At 39.0% G+C, this 19,903-nt stretch overlaps 1 protein-coding gene and 1 pseudogene across 3 annotated transcripts; both read left to right on the top strand.

The window, feature by feature from the left end:
- Positions 1-352: 352 nt before the first annotated feature.
- LOC146390534 (myelin-oligodendrocyte glycoprotein-like) lies at positions 353-3,851 on the top strand. 2 transcript variants are annotated; one of them, XM_084923604.1, is made up of 5 exons: positions 353-450; positions 2,370-2,720; positions 2,872-2,952; positions 3,321-3,423; positions 3,521-3,851. In XM_084923604.1, the coding sequence occupies exons 1-5, from the start codon at positions 363-365 to the stop codon at positions 3,543-3,545; spliced, it is 648 nt and encodes a 215-aa protein (XP_084779730.1). In that variant the 5' UTR covers positions 353-362; the 3' UTR covers positions 3,546-3,851. The 2 variants fall into 2 exon arrangements, with proteins under 2 accessions (XP_084779730.1, XP_084779729.1); XM_084923603.1 differs by lacking the exons at positions 3,321-3,423; positions 3,521-3,851 and having other exon boundaries at positions 2,872-3,298.
- A 10,889-nt stretch (positions 3,852-14,740) lies between these two features.
- Positions 14,741-19,903, top strand: LOC146390535 (uncharacterized; annotated as a pseudogene). Its single transcript, XR_014799451.1, has 6 exons — positions 14,741-14,771; positions 16,307-16,393; positions 16,495-16,550; positions 16,634-17,028; positions 17,144-17,224; positions 17,574-19,903. The product of XR_014799451.1 is annotated as an uncharacterized LOC146390535 (transcript).

A 19,903-nucleotide genomic window follows, 5' to 3' on the forward strand; every position in this document is an offset into this window, starting at 1 on the left:
CTGCTGCTTTTGACCTTTGCGGGCTGTTAACTTTTTACTGTTTACTGTAATTAATAGGAATTTCCCGTCACTTGACTTGGAGTTTTTCAGGCTTCCTTTACTGTTACAGAAAACCTCCTGTTTTTCTGGCACTAAAATTCCCTGCTAACATTTATGTAAGCTTGTGTTATTATTATTATTATTATTATTATTATTGTTATTATTAATGGCACCTGGAAACAGGTAAATACAGGGGGCAGCGGGGGCCTGGGACAAAAAAATAAGCGCTTTAAATGTGTGCGAAGTGGGCGGAGGGAGAGAGAGTAGACAGACTGGTATTTATCAGCTGCTGTCAGTCAGCGTCTGTCTCACACTCACTGTAGATGGATGTAGCAGAGTTTAGGTTCAGTGTGTCTCTCTCAGCTTTAAAGCTCACCTTTATGCTGCTTTTCGCTCTCACACCTGTTGAAGGTAAGATTGCTCTGCCACATGAGTCCAGTTTTGTTTAAGCTTTAATTCATGTTAGTCGTATTTTTCTAGTGTTTCCGATGCACCTTGAGCGCCTGTCAATGATGCAAATTATTAAACTTGCTTTAGTTACAAATATAATTTAATGGGAGTATTTAAAAACAGTGGCAAACTCAGTGATGATGTAGCAGTAGTCTGTTATACTGGCTGATGTTGCAGATGTTTCACACTGTAAATAAAAGCAGACGCTGTATTCAAGTGTAAATTAGTCTAAAAATACTGCACCAAAAATTGTGCCTTACTCTTCTGTGCAAAGTTATGTTGGGGGTTTAGAAAGGGAGCTCAATTTTTTTATTATTATGCTATCAGAGTTTAGCTATTTCTTTTAGTTTATAGGCCTATATATATATTGTGTTCGGAAATAAAACAGATGTTTAAATCATAAATAACTGAGCTGAATCTATTAGTCAGGTTTGAGCATTTCACTATAGAAGTTTCTAGTTTCTGTGTCAGTTTAAAGATTTTTACTAACTTAATTCATTTATTTTTATTATTCTTTAATCATTTATTTTTAAACCTGTAGCTAAACAGCCAAATAGAAACTTTCTGAAATGGTCAGTTATTTTGGGATGGTGGTGATAATTAGCTGTGAAAATGATTCATTTTATTAATGCTTGCTTGTATAGAGACACGTGTAGCATTAACCAAAGCTACATTTCCACAGTATTTACAGCCTGAGCCAAGCTAGCTTTCAGTGCATGTTGTAAATGAGCCACTAAGCTATAATACATGAATTGGAACATGTAAATAAAGAAGGAAGAACACAAAACATTCAGGTTTTAACAAGGATAAAGTGCATGCAACTGATTCCTTTTTGTTAACTGACGTGTAAACGGTGACAGTCAGGATCCACTTTGCTCTCCACGTGCTTTGCAAACAGAGGAATCTTTCTGTCAGTAATTTGATTTTGCTCGTCTTAATCTTCTTAATCACTGTTTTTGAAGTTACAGGTGCTCTTTTGTGTTATTTACAATTATTATTTTTACTTTTAGAATAATGTAACTTACATTCAATGCAAGAATACGATGTAAAGACCTGAAGCCTGCCCCACAGCTGTGTGGAGATTTGGATCTATTTTAAAACAGGCTTTGGTTCTAAAATTAAAGCTGTGCTGATTTCAGAGACCCAAACCTGTCCATGTTGCACTTTTTACTGAGATGCATGTTTAACACTGTTAGAGCTGCACTTTTTCAGCATTTATCAGCTGCCGTGAGACAGTTTCTGCCTCACTCTCGCTGTAGATGGATGTAGCAGAGTTTACGTTCAGTGTGTCTCTCTCAGCTTTATGCTGCGTTTTGCTCTCAAGTCTCACTGCAATTAAAAAAGTAATAATTCTGAAATACTAGTTACTTCATTTCTTTAGAAAACATTTAAGCTTTAATTCATGTTAATCATCTTTTTTTTGGCCGTGCTTCTGATGCGCTGTCACCATGTTTATACTTGAGAGTTTATACACAAATATAGAAATAATGATAATGGAAGTGATTTAAAACTGTGATAAAAGTCAGTGATGATGTAGCACCAGTCTGAAAGTCTGTTATACTGGCAGATGATGCAGAAAACGTGTAGTATATGTGGCTTTTGCGTTTATTTATTTTTAAATATTTCTTTCGCACACATATAACTGGATAACGTAGTGGTGACAACATTGGCCTTTGGAACTTGGTCGGGGGTCCAACTCCGAGGAATGTGTCTAAGGCGGATGTTAGACCATAACCAAAGCAAACCACAAGTTCCTCAAAAGAGATTTAAAAAAAAAAAAAAAAAACGCCAGGTCCTAGGAGATTAAAGACATTTTTTTGAATTGTCATATTTAACTTGGTTTTCAGCAGGATGTATTTCTTTATTTTTCTTCTCCTCAGGTCAGTTACATGTGGTTGGATCTCCTCAGCCTATCGTAGCTGCTCCAGGTGATGATGTCATCCTGCCGTGTCACGTAGAGCCAAAGTTTAACGTGGTGGGACTGACGGTGGAGTGGTCGAGGCCTGATCGTAATATGGAATATGTACATCTATACAGGCACAACAAGGAGATGACTGACATGAAGATCCCATCGTACATTGGGAGGACGGCGTTGTTCACAGACGGCCTGAGAGAAGGAAACATCTCACTAAGAATCACTAATGTGACACTAGAAGATGAAGGAAGATACAGATGTTTCGTCCCAAAGTTAAAGAGTCAAACAAAGTCTTCAATTATTGATCTGATTGTTGGTGAGTTAGACTGAAAAGATTTTTGTTGTTTGGTTTTAAACTTACTGCGCACTTGGGTTATTTTACCAACAACTTATTTTTGCTCATTGAAGAATATTTGAATATATTGTAAATAATTTAAAATCTTCTGTTCTGCCAAACTTAAATTCAGCTAAAACTGTGACAACAGAGACACCACTGCATCCTGAAACTCTCCAAACTCCTAATCTGGCAGAAGAGTTTCACAGTAAAGGTGAGAACATGAGGAACAAATCAAGACAGTTAAAAAGCCTTAAAATAACCAGTTTACAGCTGGATCAAAATCATCTTTATGGTGTGGTTTTCTCTCACTGGTGGCACCCTCTCTTTGTTGTCCTTAACATGTGCACCTCTTAATTTGAAGCACATACAGGAAGTGTAATGTACTTTCCTTAAGCAGCTCTGATCTCTTGTCTTTCTGTGAAGCAATAAAGCTACCAGTCCTGACCATCAGCAGTGATATCTCAGTAATTCAAACTTTATTTCATTATTATGTAACTTCTGTGCTTGGTAGTTTAATAAATGTGACATTCATGTTGTGTCTTACAGTAGATCTCATCTTTGTTTGGTTTTTCCTGGCAGGTGGTATGACCCGTCGGAGCCGACTGATCCCACTTGTGGTTTTCTGTTTGCTTATTCTGCTCTGTGTCGCCGGTTTGCTGAGTCAAAGCGTAGAAAAACAGAAGTATGTAAAATACTTGAATCTTTGATTTTATGCATTTACCTCATGGCTGAAGGATGGAAATCAAGGAAAACTGTGTATCTGTTCTTTCTTACTCCAGCTTGCGAGTGCAGCTTCATAGGTGACTCTTGGACAAATTGGAAACATTTACAGAGGTGAAAGCATCACCCACTTCACTTAATTTTTTGTTTAAGGATTCAAAGCAACAACGTTTCCAGCCTCATGTGGATACGGCGGCTCTGCAGCAGGAGAATTTCACAATGTCTTGTAATTTATTTGGAGTCACGCTGAACCCCTGGTTTAAACAAGACAGTGAAACAACAACCATCCTTGGTGCCAAAGTTGACTTCTGGGATCAAACTTCAAAAGCGTGAAGTGGTCTGCTGTAGAGCAGAACTCTAAAAATATTTTTCGTGACTGTTTGAGCAAATCTTCTGTCCAAGTGTTTTTATATATATATATATATATATATATATATATATATATATATATATATATAAATAAAATATTTTTAGTGGTAGATGTTTTTTTTTTTAATCTAGTGAACTTTCAAAAGCCCTTCAGTTACTTTACAGTCATAACTAAAGTGCTTTGAGCAGGGCAGCTGTCTTTGACTAAAATAATAACCAATGTCATCAAAGCTGATTTATGTTAATGCTGTTTTGTAAGAGTTTGCATTTTTTTTAAATTGTATTTAAAAATAAAGGTCGGTCTCTTTCAAACATTGCTATTTCTGATTTATAAAGTATGAACTTTAACGTTTCCTCTCTTTATTCTCATGGCTCAGAAATCAATTTGTGTTGCAATTTAAAAAAAAAAAAAAATTAACTGCAGTTCATTTTAATGTAACAAAACCTTGATGCACTGAACAACGATGTGCCTTCTTTAGCAGCAGGTTTAGTGATGGCACAGATGGGGAATTCCAAATTATTTAACTGGTTTATTCAATTCTCCTCCAACCTCTGCCAATTTCTTAGAATCAAATCAAGCCTGTTTCCCGTCATACGCTTGCCCTCAGCATTTAGCTGTAGAATTCAACCTACAACACTGACCTCAAGTAGTAATCTCCATGCCTACACAGTGCTGTTGGCCCTGTGTAGGCACAGCCACTCAGGGCTTGTGTGAGACAAATGTGGGTTTTCCCTATCCACACAGCCTCATCGTTCAGCTGCACCGACTCTCCTGGTATCTTTGGTCAACTCAAATGCCCAAGAGTGCCATCAGTGCCAGTGGAGAACCTGCTTTTTAAACTTGGTATTCAAAGTTCAGAAGTTGAAGCTTCACCACCAGCTTATTTGAATGAGCTGATGTTCACCATCCAAAGCTCTGAAACATGAGCTACCTCTAGATCAGGGGTGGGCAATCTCAGTCCACGAGGGCCGGTGTCCCTGCAGGTTTTAGATCTCACCTTGGGTCAACACACCTGAATCACATGATTATTTCGTTACCAGGCCTCTGGAGAACTTCAGGACATGTTGGGGAGCTAATTTAGCCATTTAAATCAGCTGTGTTGGTTCGAGGACACATCTAAAACCTGCAGGGACACCGGCCCTCCTGGACTGAGATTGCCCACCCCTGCTCTAGAAACTAACACAAAAATACAAAAATACAAGCCTGACCCTGGTTTCTGGTTGTGGTAGTGTTCTTCGGTCTCTCTGGGATGTGAGTGTGTGACAGGCTACGGTTTCTCTTAAAATGTCTTCTAACAACAACAACTTTTTTACTCAGTTTTTTTTTGGTATATACACCAAAATAGAACCATTATTACCTCTCACAAGTTGCCATAATAACTACAGTAATTTAAATGTTATACATAAAATTGAAAGGTGAGATAAGTGATAAAGAATTAATTTGTTTTTTTTTTACAAACAGTTCTACCACATAAATCTAACTAACAGCCGACCTGTTACATGTACGATCCCGCGTAACTTGAGAGTTGGTAACCACCGTAAAAACATATATCACTTAGGGGGTTTTATCCATTGTTCAACACAAACCTCAGAGTTCCTTGAAAGCAGCTTGTTGTGAATTGTGGCTCTCATGTTGACATGGATAGTGAAAAGCTCAGTTGCAGTATTTCTCTTTAATGGTTTAGTCTTGCGTCTTCTTTGAGGAAATAACAACCAGAACCAAAGACAACAAATGAATAAAAATAAAATAAAAACAGTAATATGAGCATTTGCGTAGGTGGCACAGTGACTACAAATCCATCTGTTCAGATATCCAGCAGTTACACACAGAGCTTAAGTTTATTCAGGAGCCTTTCTACTCCCATCAGCTGTTTTTTGGAAGTGTCTTCGCATTATAACATTTTAACTGAAGGTGTCCCGGGAGGGTAGAAGGAAAAACTAGAGAAACCAAGGGACCGGGAGATGAGTCGCGCAGGAACGCCGAAAACGGGACTGTGGGAGGCTGCAACAGAAAAAGGAAAAGAATTATTGGGGCGCGGGGAAATAGCAGCATACGTGGGGGAGAGTATGAGTCTTACGGTGAAAGCGGGGCCGTGGGAGCCGGAGGGAGGGGTGAGGGTCCGCGGGGGAGCTCCAGAAAAGTCGAGGTGACGAGTACTGAAGGCGATCCAAACTCCAGACGGGCAGGTGGACAGGCAGGTGGCTCAAAAAACACGCCGAGCTGTTATCTGAGTGCACAGGACAGAATTAGCGCTCGTTCAGACAAATGAGAGTTTTCACAATCGCTTTCCCGCAGGTGTACGTTACCGCTGTGAGACGACTAACGGACTGGCGTGGAGCAGCAGGCTGGGCTGGATCAAATAGTCCACCTGATGATCGCCTGGGATGGGATGCAGGTGTGGAGTTAACAGCCACGCCCGTGGGCATCCCATCAGCTCCTCGGTCGCCGGGCCGCGGACCATGTCACCTTCTGTTTATGGATCAAACTGTAATTATATTCTATATTTACACAAAATTTATCATTATTTTTCTATTACATGCTCTTTTAGAGGAAGCTTTTATTGTGAAACAAATGTAGAGATTACTACTCTAAAAGAGAATAAGTGAGGAACAGAGAGAGCTGGAGAAGAACTATATGACAGGGAAAGAATGGGAAGAGGGAGAAAGACAACCCAAGCAGAGAGCAGATAATGTGAAGATGATGTTGTGGATGATGAAGATGGTGAAAAACGCAGAAATGATTTCAAGAGCTGTACATGTGAAACTAGCGTTTGATCATGTGAGCAGTTATAATTGACTGATATCACTCATCGCGTGAGCCTGGACTTAACCACAGAGCATTACACCTCTGAATGGACTGTAATCTGTAGACGTATTGACATGAATGTGCTTTTGCAATAGGAAACATGGGGGTGTAGTTGCCTGTGCTGTCAGCTCTCAGTGTGAAGTTTCTGCGAGGTGCTGTTCTAAAATTCTTTAGAAATCTGTCTTATAAAATGTACTTGTGTAGGTAAAGAACCCAACATTTCTGGTCACTTAACAATGCCTCTGACTGGATAGGTGAACCTGCTGCTTCTCTGTGATTCAGTTTTCACTTTGTGTCAGAAGGAAAGAAGAGACTCATAGCTGCTGACCTACTTGATTCAACTGAAGACGTCAGGTTTTTGTTGTCATTTTGATTTTTTTTCCCCGTTGTGATTAGTTTTCAGTAAATCAAAAGGAGGAACAGGAAAAAAATGAATTTTTATTAACTAAGTGTAATGGATGTATTTCCACTTTAGAGCTGGAAAAGTTAGAATAGAATAGATTAGATCTTTATTGTCACTGTTATTAGAATAATGAAACACAGTTTGGCATCTCTCCTTTGGCAGCATGTAAATTTACATTGTTTGTTTTAGGATAGGAGAAGTAGATAAAAATAGACATAAGTTTCAGGAGCACCTACTCAAGGAATGTAAGTATCTACCCAATAACACAGGCATTTACATTTACACCAGAAAGATATGCACAAGTTATACGTACACATGCGTACATATACACTTATACACACATATATATGTATGTACACATACATGTATATACGTATGTATATGTGTAAGTTTGTGCATTTGTCACTCTGCAGTGTGAATGTTGAAGAAAAAGCACTTAGTTGAATGTGCATGCATGAATGTGTAAATGGGACATGTTGTATAAAGTGCTGTGCATGCACACATTGAGTAGAAAAGTGCTGTACTCTAAAATAACATGTCCATAGATATATCACCTGCTGTGTCCAAGCAGGGTGAGATGGACACAGAGGGACAAGAGGCTGGTGACTCGTGTTCATCAGTGACTCAGTTTCCTGTCTCTTTCTCATATTGAATATGCTAAAGTTACTGAAAAAAGGACTTTTGAAAGCATCATCAGGAAAACTGATGATGGCCTGTGTGATTTTGATGCGATGTTTATCTGTTTAGAATTAACACAAAGCACAATAATGTCTGAGTCAAGATTGTTTTCAATGTGTGTCAAAATAGACGATTAAGATACACAAAACACAAAATAAAGTAGGATCACCACAAAACATATAAAATCCAGCAAGAATCAGGAGGTCCGGTGACTCTTTGACTGATTGCTCTTTTCAAAGAACCAGTAGTTATGTCATTGTTATTTACATCTCTGAAGTGACCACATCTTTTTTTCTTGGTTATGTTGTCAAGAAAATGGATTGATGCTGCACATTGTAAACTTTGTTCTTAATCTTCTTTTAATAAACTTACAAGTTTTTAACTGCACTGGGAAGTTCAGCACCTATGAGGACTTTTTTCTTTTTGTTTTTAATTGCCAGACTTATTCTGAATTTAAATGACCAAACAAACAAATAAATAACTTGATAAAACAAAATGTAAAAACTCACTTCCACAAACTCTCCAGAACATGATCAAAACACTGTGATTTTGTCATTAATGAAATACTACAATCTAACAGCTCACCTGTCACATGTGTGGAAGAACACATTAAAAAATAAATCCATGTTATTTTAACAGCACTGTCAAGTTTTCTCTGTGTGGTAACGTTCATCCAATATTTCTTAAACATTTATATTTCAGTTTCAGTCATGATAATGATGAAGGTGAAAACTTAGCTGTTTGTTTCACAAATCTCACTGCCAATTCAACACCTATGTCACCTTCCCCTGTTTTATGTGAGAGTGCAGAGCCTGAAGTAGAAGTAGGTTAACAAAGTGAGAGAGCCACCATTAAGTTACACAGCAGGTTTCACCCTTTGTCAAATAACTACAAGCCTCAGGTGGGCAGGCTGAGTTCCTTGAAAGCACATTTTTTTAATGTTTGCTTTTCATATTGACATGAATATTGTGGAGTTAGAGTATTTCTCAAATTTAATTGCTGGCTTTTTAGTTTGTTATTGCCCTCGTACCTTTCGAAGGTAAACTACAATGCATATACACACAGACACACACATTTATGTGTTCCTTTATTTGTAATGGTAGAGGTGGTGGGGTAGTATTTGGTGACTAATCAGCGTGGGTGGCTCTAGGCTGCAAAACTTCATGTTCAGCTCCCACTGTTTCATGAGTCATTACTCTCATACTCATCTTTCTGCTTCTAAACAATGCTGCTACTTTACAAAAACAGAACAGAGGAGAGGAGAAAGAAGAAGAGGAGAAAGAAGAGGGTCCCAATGCAAAGCACATAACGATGGTTATTGCAGGTAGCAACTTTTTATAAAGACCTGATGTAGTTTGCCGTGTTTTGGGGTTTCAGTTGTCTCTTCTCTGGGGTTGGTTGAGCATGGAAACAATGACATATCCTGGAATATTACGTAGCATCCAGTAAGATGACCAGTAATGTCCTCATTTACACACTTGACACTGTTACGATTAAAACAAGTATGCCCAGGACCTTACTGTAGAAGATGATTTGTCTTCTTGTGAAGATGTTCAAACAGGCAGAGATGATTTTAAGATCTGCAGATAAAGCTAATTTAACATTTGATAATGTGAGCAGTTATTGCTGACTCATATCACTCTGCATGGGTAATCGTTGGCTCTACCACAGAGCACTACGCCTTTCAAAGCGATGCAATCTAGCTGTTGCTAGGAATGAGGCTTGCAGTGGGCAGCGTGGGGGTGTAGCCTCACTCAAAAACCAGAAACTTTTTACCTTTCAGTGACAAGTTTCTGGTTTTTAATCTACCAGCCAACTGTGAAACATGCCTGTTCTCTGTTAAATTGACTTATTTAAAAAAAAAATAGCTGAATTTTGGGGTATGTGTCATAAAAAAGTTTTTTCAAATATTCATGTATATCTATTATGTAGGTCATAGGGACAGCAGTCTAAGCAGAGATGCGCACAACTCCACGTGCATGAACAACATCCCCAGATTCAGTTTTCAGTTTTCAGTTTTATTTGTCATATGCAAGTTAGCACAGGGTCAACATTGCAATGAAATGTGTTTGACGAGCAGCAGTCACTCAGCAGCATGGTACAGTAGAAGAAAATATAATAAAATAATAAAAAAAATAAATAGAAAAATAGTAAAGAGCAAAATATTAGAGAGACGTGGTAAAAGAGAAAAGATGACTAAATATATACAACCTATGATGGTTGTGTCATCCGCAAACGTGATGATGATATTGGACTCGTGATTCTTAAACCGCTCCAGCTTTTCCAGCTTAGGACCATAGACTCAGATTTGGAGGTGCTGATTTTCATTCTCACCGCTTCACACTCTGCTATGAACTGCTCTAGCACTTGGACACCACCTAATGAAATTAATAGAACCCCATCATCTGCAAAAAACAAAGATGATATTCTGAGGTCACCCAAAGTGGAAACCTTCCATCACCTTGTTACGCAGTAAAACTAACCATAAAAATTAGAAACAGAATCAGTGATTTAGAACCCCAATGGTGGAGTACAACACTGACAGGGATCGAGTCAATCTTGTGAAGCATTGGAGCTCCTGCAATAGTTGTACAGGGACCAAATGGCTCGTAGCAATGGGCCAAACACTCTATATTTAAGACGATCAAATGCCTTTTCCAGGTCCACAAATTCAAACTCCCACACACCTTTAAATATCCTCAAGAGTACAAAGAGCTGGTCCAGTGTTCTCCAACCAAGATCAAAACCACATTGTAGTTTTATGTTCCATCTTTGGGGACTGAGAGAGTGAGTCATGGTGCTTTCCAACGTATGTCTCAGATCATTCATGATTGTGACTGATCTTTTTGTGAAGTTATAAAAGTTATATATAAAAGTTGATAAGAAGTCACGGATAATGTTTAATTTTACTGAGAAGTTCAACACCAGTGAGGATTTTCTTCTTTGTTTTTTTAATATCAAATTTAAATTACTTTCATTTTTTTCCCCCCTGTACTCAGGTCAGTTTTATGTGGTTGCGGGTGTCTGTGGCTCAGGTGGCAGAACAGATCAACTACTGATTGGAAGATTGGTGATTTGATTCTTGGCTTCCCCAGTGTGCATGCCAAATATTCTTGGGCAAGATACTAACCCCAAGTTGCCCTCCGATGAGTTTATCGGAGTGTGAATGTGTGAATGTTGGTTAGATTGCACTTGATGTTAGAAGTGCTTGTATGAGTGGGTGTGAATGGGGTGAATGAGGCTTGTTGTACACAGCGCTTTGAGAACGGGCGAGTAGAAAAGTGCTATATAACAATTAATTAATTCAGATAAAACTGAGGTTATTGTACTCGGCCCTGAAAATCTTAGAAATATGGTATCTAACCAGATTCATACTCTGGATGGCATTACCTTGGCCTCCAGTAACGCTGTGAGGAACCTTGGAGTCATTTTTGACCAGGACATGTCCTTCAACGCACATATTAAACAAATATGTAAGACTGCTTTCTTCCATTTGCGCAACATCTCTAAAATTAGAAATATCCTGTCTCAGAGTGACGCTGAAAAACTAGTTCATGCATTTATTACTTCCAGGCTGGACTACTGCAATTCATTATTATCAGGATGTCCAAAAAACTCACTGAAAAGCCTTCAGCTAATCCAAAATGCTGCAGCAAGAGTACTGACAGGGACTAGAAAGAGAGAGCATATTTCTCCTGTTTTGGCTTCCCTTCATTGGCTTCCTGTTAAGTCCAGAATTGAATTCAAAATCCTGCTCCTCACATACAAGGTCTTAAATAATCAGGCCCCATCTTATCTTAATGACCTTGTAGTACCATATCACCCTATTAGAGCACTTCGCTCTCGCTCTGCAGGCCTACTTGTTGTTCCAGAGTATTTAAAAGTAGAATGGGAGGCAGAGCCTTCAGTTTTCAGGCCCCTCTTCTGTGGAACCAGCTTCCAGTTTGGATTCGGGAGACAGACAATTCAATTCAATTCAATTCAATTTTATTTATATAGCGCCAAATCACAACAAAAGTCGCCTCAAGGCGCTTCATAGATACAGAGAAAAACCCAACAATCATATGACCCCCTATGAGCAAGCACTTTGGCGACAGTGGGAAGGAAAAACTCCCTTTTAACAGGAAGAAACCTCAGGCAGAACCAGGCTCAGGGAGGGGCGGCCATCTGCTGCGACCGGTTGGGGTGAGAGAAGGAAGACAGGATAAAAGACATGCTGTGGAAGAGAGACAGAGGTTAATAACAGATATGATTCAATGCAGAGAGGTCTATTAATACATAGTGAGTGAGAAAGGTGACTGGAAAGGAAAAACTCAATGCATCATGGGAATCCCCCGGCAGCCTACGTCTATTGCAGCATAACTAAGGGAGGATTCAAGGTCACCTGGTCCAGCCCTAACTATATGCTTTAGCAAAAAGGAAAGTTTTAAGCCTAATCTTAAAAGTAGAGATAGTTTCTGTCTCCCGAATCCAAACTGGAAGCTGGTTCCACAGAAGAGGGGCCTGAAAACTGAAGGCTCTGCCTCCCATTCTACTTTTAAATACTCTAGGAACAACAAGTAGGCCTGCAGAGCGAGAGCGAAGTGCTCTAATAGGGTGATATGGTACTACAAGGTCATTAAGATAAGATGGGGCCTGATTATTTAAGACCTTGTATGTGAGGAGCAGGATTTTGAATTCAATTCTGGACTTAACAGGAAGCCAATGAAGGGAAGCCAAAACAGGAGAAATATGCTCTCTCCTTCTAGTCCCTGTCAGTACTCTTGCTGCAGCATTTTGGATTAGCTGAAGGCTTTTCAGTGAGTTTTTTGGACATCCTAATAATAATGAATTACAGTAGTCCAGCCTGGAAGTAATAAATGCATGAACTAGTTTTTCAGCGTCACTCTGAAACAGGATATTTCTAATTTTAGAGATGTTGCGCAAATGGAAGAAAGCAGTCTTACATATTTGTTTAATATGTGCGTTGAAGGACATGTCCTGGTCAAAAATGACTCCAAGGTTCCTCACAGCGTTACTGGAGGCCAAGGTAATGCCATCCAGAGTAAGAATCTGGTTAGATACCATATTTCTAAGATTTTCAGGGCCGAGTACAATAACCTCAGTTTTATCTGAATTAAGAAGCAGAAAGTTAGCGGCCATCCAGGTCTTTATGTCTTTAAGACATTCCTGCAGTTTAACTAATTGGTGTGTGTTATCTGGCTTCATGGACAGATAGAGCTGGGTGTCATCTGCATAGCAGTGAAAATGTATGCTATGTCTTCTAATGATGCTGCCTAAGGGAAGCATGTATAATGTAAACAGAATTGGTCCTAGCACTGAACCCTGTGGAACTCCATAATTAACCTCAGTGTGTGAAGAGGACTCTCCATTTACATGCACAAATTGGAGTCTATTAGATAGATATGATACAAACCACTGCAGTGCAGTACCTGTAATACCTACAGCATGTTCTAATCGCTCTAATAGGATATTATGGTCGACAGTATCGAACGCTGCACTGAGGTCTAGCAGGACAAGCACAGAGATGAGTCCACTGTCAGAGGCCATAAGAAGATCATTTGTAACCTTCACTAAAGCTGTTTCTGTGCTGTGATGAGCTCTGAAACCTGACTGAAACTCTTCAAATAAACCATTCCTCTGCAGATGATCTGTTAGCTGTTTGACAACTACTCTTTCAAGGATTTTTGATATGAAAGGAAGGTTGGAGATTGGCCTATAATTAGCTAAGACTGCTGGGTCTAGAGATGGCTTTTTGAGTAAAGGTTTAACCACAGCCAGCTTGAAGGCCTGTGGTACATAGCCGACCATTAGAGATAGGTTGATCATATTTAAGATCGAAGAATTAATCAATGGCAGGACTTCTTTGAGCAGTTTTGTAGGAATGGGGTCTAAAAGACACGTTGATGGTTTGGAGGAAGTAATTATTGAAGTTAACTCAGAAAGATCAATTGGAGAAAAAGAGTCTAACTTAACATCAATGGTACTAAGAGTAGCTGTAGATAATATTACATCTGTGGGATGATTACTGGTAATTTTTTCTCTAATGATAAAAATTTTATTTGTGAAGAAGTTCATGAAGTCATTACTAGTTAACGTTAAAGGGATGGTTGGCTCAACAGAGCTCTGACTCTTTGTCAGCCTGGCTACAGTGCTGAAGAGAAACCTGGGGTTGTTCTTATTTTCTTCAATCAGTGATGAATAGTAAGATGTTCTGGCTTTGCGGAGGGCTTTCTTATAAAGCAGCAAACTATTTCTCCAGGCTAAATGATGATCCTCTAAATTTGTGACACGCCATTTCCTCTCCAGATTACGAGTCATCTGCTTTAGGGTACGTGTTTGAGAATTATACCACGGAGTCAGGTACTTCTGACTCCTAGATAGACACTATCTCTACTTTTAAGATTAGGCTTAAAACTTTCCTTTTTGCTAAAGCATATATTTAGGGCTGGACCAGGTGACCCTGAATCCTCCCTTAGTTATGCTGCAATAGACGTAGGCTGCCGGGGGATTCCCATGATGCATTGAGTTTTTCCTTTCCAGTCACCTTTCTCACTCACTATGTATTAATAGACCTCTCTGCATTGAATCATATCTGTTATTAACCTCTGTCTGTCTTCCACAGCATGTCTTTTATCCTGTCTTCCTTCTCTCACCCCAACCGGTCGCAGCAGATGGCCGCCCCTCCCTGAGCCTGGTTCTGCCGGAGGTTTCTTCCTGTTAAAAGGGAGTTTTTCCTTCCCACTGTCGCCAAAGTGCTTGCTCATAGGGGGTCATATGATTGTTGGGTTTTTCTCTGTATCTATGAAGCGCCTTGAGGCGACTTTTGTTGTGATTTGGCGCTATATAAATAAAATTGAATTGAATTGAATTGAACAATCAGTCCATTTACCATCTCTTCAGCCTACCGTGGCTACTCCAGCTGATGATGTCATCTTGCCTTGTCACATGGAAACAAAAGTTGATATAACTGAGTGTTCTAGCCCGACCTCCAGCCTGAACCCCACCGTCATCTGAGTCGAGATGAATATGATCATCTCAGCACAACAGGGAGGTGACTGACGTGAAGATCCAATCATACGTCAGGAGGAAGCTGTTGTTTATAGATGGCAAGATGAAAGATACAGAAGTTTTATCTCAACATCAAAGACTCAAAATCAGTCTTCGTTTCTGCTTTTTGCTTGCTGGTGAGCTAGAAAGAAAAGAGTTTTTCTTAAAACTGAAGAAAAAACACTCAGAGTCATTTTGGTAGTAACTTATTGCTTCTCAAAGAACTACTAAACATTGTTTTGTAAATAATTAAATGTCTTCTGATATTTCACAACCAAATTCAGCTAAAACCATGACAACAGAGACAACTCTGAAACTCTCCAAACTCCTGATCTGATATAGATGTAAGCTGCAGGTGAGAGCATGAGAACAAAACAACAACAACAAAAAAAAACGGAAGACAGTCCAAATAATTTATCTAACACATTTATAGCAAGAGAGTAGAACACAATACACAACATTAAAAGACCAAAATAAAAGCAGACCTGATAGCCAGCTGGGGATTGGACCAGGGACTCCGCTCTGACCACTGACATCTTTGGGCCCAGTGAGTCCTTTGAACTGCCTCCCTAGGCCTGGCTCCAGGACGAGGTTTTAAGATCTGAAATTCCTGTTCATTTTAAAATCTCCAATTTAAAAAAAAAAACTAAGGAACTACAAAAACAATATGGGAGCCAACCATTTAAAATGATGTTTAACAAGAAGTCACTCTCATGCTGCTCTGTGTATTTTCCTTTTGATAAAGCAAAGCTACTGTGCTTGAATCACTTTTAGAAAACGTCTACTTAAAAGCAGGTAAAAGTGCTGACTACCCAATTATTCTTTATTACTAACTGTCTGTTAAATTTCAAATGTGTGGGATGACCACAAGGATTCTGCTGTGCAAGCATGAACAGGAGGCTGTAAGCTTGACTGCTCGTCACTGCCTTTGTTGTCCTGTTATATTTTAGATCTTAGATCTTGTCTTTATTTTTAGTTAGCACATACCTTAAACACTTCAAGCTTTAAGCTAATGATAGTTATATAAGTGCAGATGCATGCTGGTGCAATAAGCTGAGAGGATTTCTATCATTTTTTTGGACCCAAGTGGACTTTAATCCCTGTAAGTGGTTTGACCAAAATAGTGACAACAGGTTGAAGTACTGAAACAGCATCAATCATCATCATCATTATCATCACCAAAGCAGACAGTTCATTTCAAAAGTGTTAAGTGGTGTGTTGTCCAAGTTAGTGTTTTTCTGAGCTCATCTGCACACGCACATCAAAAAGCATTTAGTGTGTTGTGTGGTGTTTTTCTGTCTGTTCATTTTGTTGCAGTGACAGTTCACAAAGGTCACAAACACAAACTGATTGTGGTCACAACTCAAAGTTTTAGCTTTGGTGCATTTTGGATTTTATAATGTGGATGCCATTTTAGAGTCACACTTCCTCTATGGGTGGTATGGTGATCCATTAGCTAGCACTGTTGCCCCTGGGATTAAATCCAGCCTGCTGTGTTTCTGTGTGGAGTTTTTAATGTTTTCTCTGTGCTTTGTGCAGTTGGGGTTAGGGGAGGAAGTCGTGAGACAGACACACTGTGCAAGAGAGCCAGAGATGACTGCTTGCGGTTTGTGGATTCACCACAAAGTCTGGTTTGAACCTGCAGGACCTGCAGGATGGGCTTTAGAAAGCCAAACTAAGGAGAAGTTGTGGGTGTTTCAAAAGAATTTTTCTGCGTCATTTTACAGACTGTCGGTCTAACATAAGGCTAACACACAGAGACTTTGCAACCACACACTACACAGTAAGTTAAATAATAACTTTGAAAGCATGTGTTTCTCTATTGCTCTTAAAAAATGCCAGATGTAACTTGTTTTAATCAATTAGTTTTTCTTCTCCTCAGGACAGTTTCATTTATTTTATGCACCTTACCCAGTCAAGGCTACTTCAGATGATGGTGCCATCCTGCCGTGTCACATGGAGCCAAAGTTAAATGTGGCAGACTGATGGTGGAGTGGTTGAGTCCCGACCTCCACCCAGACCCCAAAAATCGTCTGAGCCTAAATGAATATGTTCATCTTTACCGGCACAATTGTGAGGTGACAGACATGAAGATCCCATCGTACATCGGGAGAACAGCGTTGTTCACAGAAGGCCTGAAAGAAGGAAACATCTCACTAAGAATCACTAATGTGACACTAGAAGAAATGAAGAAAGATACAGATGTTTCATCCCAAAGTTAAAGAGTCAAACAAGGTTTTCAATTGTCCGTCTGATTGTTGGTGAGTTATACCTAATGCCAAAAAATAGTAAGCAAATTCAGTGCCTCAAATAATTTTAGCAACAACTTTTTTGGCCCCATGACTATTGTGTTATAAAATCTTGAACTTTTCTCAGCTAAACACAGGACAACAGAGATGCCACTCAATCCCAAAGATGTAAAACGTCCTGCTCTGACTGAACAGATGGTTGGTAAAGGTGAGAAAATGAAAAACAAAACAAAACAAAGCAACACCTCGTAGATCAACATGTTTCAGTGTTATTTTTAAATAACAACTGTATAGTAGTGAGGTTTTCACAGTTTTTACTTTATTTGTTTATTTTTGTTTTGTTTTTTTCCACACTTTTAAAAAATGAAAAAAATTCTGGTTATTATTGTTAGCAGGTAAGTCTGGCACTGTTACATGGATGTATGGTCAGGATCATAAGGATACAGGGTATAATGCTTTATGGACATCTTGATGATTTTTTTAATCTAACTGAACACCAAATCTTCATGTTCTGTCTGATGTTACTGTACCTCTCATCTCTGATTTTTTCCTGGCAGGTGGTTTGTCTGATCGCAGCCAATGGATTACTTACAAAAAGCTGTTTGGATCTGAATTCATAGACACTCTGATGAAGGAATGGTCAAGTAACACCCAACAAAAGCAGTGATAGACAGTTTCAGTGATGTGGTGTTTCTTGGCACCTGACCAGGAGAAAGGTCATTCTGTATCAACTTTACTTTTGACACTTGTAAGATAAGAATAATAGTGACGAGGGGGGCAGAAAACAGGTTTCTAAGTGCAAACAGGTGGAGCAGCCTGGGATGTTTGTGTAAGATATTCCATTTATGGTAAGCTTTAGTGTTTTTTTCTTTCACATTTGCACAGGTCATTATTCATCTGTTGCTATTTCATTAATGGAGTGGCAACAACATCTACATATATATCATAATAGAGCCTGGGGTTATCAAGGGGGGCAATGAATTGAATTGAATTCCATTTTATTTATATAGCAAATTACAACAGATTAGTTTCAGCATCACTTTGAGACAGGATGTTTCTAGTTTTAGAGATATTGTCCAAATGCAAGAAATAAATCCTACATATTTGTTTAATATGTGCATTGAAGTGCATATCCTGGTCAAAAATGATACAGTGAGTCCATTTAATCTCATATATAGAAATCTTTAAAAAAAAAAAGAAAAGAAAAACCATTCCAATCTTGCAGTAGAAGAAGACGATGACAGAGTGCTCAGTCTTTGTTTTTCAGCATGTGCTGGCAGTGTAGATAACAGCGTGATGATAAACCTGTTCTGCTGCTTCGGAGGGAGCTGACTAATTGAAAAATGTACCTGATCTCATGAGAGTACTCCAGAATTACTTGACTAAGTCAGTCTCTTTTTCTTTTCACGTCTCCAAATCAGAGTGAATATTCATTAATATACCTGTCACGCGTGGGTCTGTTTAAAGTGGTCTGTTTAAAACTCTTCTTCCATTTTACCATCAAAAGCTTTAACACAAAATTAATGCTATGTACTTTCCCAAAAAAAAAAAACCCTCCCCCACGTGTTTGGCTCAGGCTTCTCCACATAAGAAGAAACAATCCACGTGTCTTGGAACTATCTTGTCAACATGACATCATCATAAAAGTCTCCTTATGAGAAAGCTTTTTTTTCCCCATTGCGTTGTTTACCTGAAGAAGAAAACGTGTCACATTAAAATCTGTTCTGAAGTATTTTTTCTAGTAGAAGATGAAAGGATGAGACGGCAGGAGACTTTAATGAGAGCAAATATACAAACTGGTTTCACTTTTAAGGGTCGAATTACAATCTCTGAAAACTCCACCTATAGTCAGCGCTTCCAGACTGCGGACTTTTTCAAATACAATACGGTTCTGCCCCCTAGTGGGCATTTCGATCTAAACCTGTTTACTTTATTTTTCATAACACAGATTCACCTGTGCAAAAAAGAAAAAGAAAAAAAAAACTAAACCTTGTTCACAATTGACAATAAATCAATAGTCAGTTTAAAGACTGAGTCATCAAAATTTTATTTTTGGCATTTTTTTTTTTGTTTTTGTTTTGTTTTTGTCAAAACCTTACTGACATTAGAAAGAGTTCTGCAAAAACTCTTTTAGGTGTGACAATCAGGACTCACCAGAAAGGAGTACATCAGAGGAACAGCTCTGGTAGGAGAGAAAGTTAGAGAGTATCGAATATCTTGTATAAATTATGCAAATGTTCAATTCTTTGCACTCTATTTATGTATGGTGTTGACTGTTTCTTACCTTTATTGACTCAGTCTGATTTTACTGGTCTAAAACCAACTGTGATTGTACACAGCTCAAAGGTTAAAGAAACACTGTGAAAAAATATCAGATTTCAGTAGGTGGAAAATTCATGCTGGATATCCACACTCATGTGGACTGGGTGATGTGTTGGGAACTAAAGGATTGGTTAATGGAAAAGAAAATGATGAACCTAGTGTGGGCTGAAGTAAAACTGGTGGATCTGCTAAATCTGGCATTATGATATTATTCCAAATTCTAATCAGGCTCAATATGGCAGTGGGCAGTGAGCACAGGCCCACTAGAGGGCATCAGCCCCTCAACCTGAACTCATAAAGTCTGTTTCTGATTATCTGGTCAGCAAAATTCACACCAGTGTCCTCCTTAAGGGTCATTTGGAGCTCTGGCAGTGCTCATGCTGTTCAAGCTTGCACTAAGGAGCAGATACTGGTCGTGCTGATGGGTAAATGACCACATAGCAATGTTCAGTTCTCCTAGAGTCCTAGAGGATATGTCTCCTGGAATTTCCTCCATACTTATGGGACTGTTAAAACCTTCTGGCAGTGGCTCGTATTGATGTGCCAGACAATATTACTTTCAGAT

This window comes from Perissodus microlepis, chromosome 3 (genome assembly GCF_051167445.1).
Source record: "Perissodus microlepis isolate ML-2025 ecotype Zambia chromosome 3, ASM5116744v1, whole genome shotgun sequence".
Lineage (NCBI taxonomy): Eukaryota > Metazoa > Chordata > Actinopteri > Cichliformes > Cichlidae > Perissodus > Perissodus microlepis.

What these genes read in the sequence shown, in the direction of transcription:
- LOC146390534 (XM_084923603.1), top strand. Translation starts at nt 363, where the DNA reads ATGGATGTAGCAGAGTTTAGGTTCAGTGTGTCTCTCTCAGCTTTAAAG. An exon ending in CGCTCTCACACCTGTTGAAG is followed by an intron (nt 451 to 2,369) that starts GTAAGATTGCTC and finishes TCTTCTCCTCAG; the next exon opens with GTCAGTTACATGTGGTTGGA. An exon ending in AATTATTGATCTGATTGTTG is followed by an intron (nt 2,721 to 2,871) that starts GTGAGTTAGACT and finishes ACTTAAATTCAG; the next exon opens with CTAAAACTGTGACAACAGAG.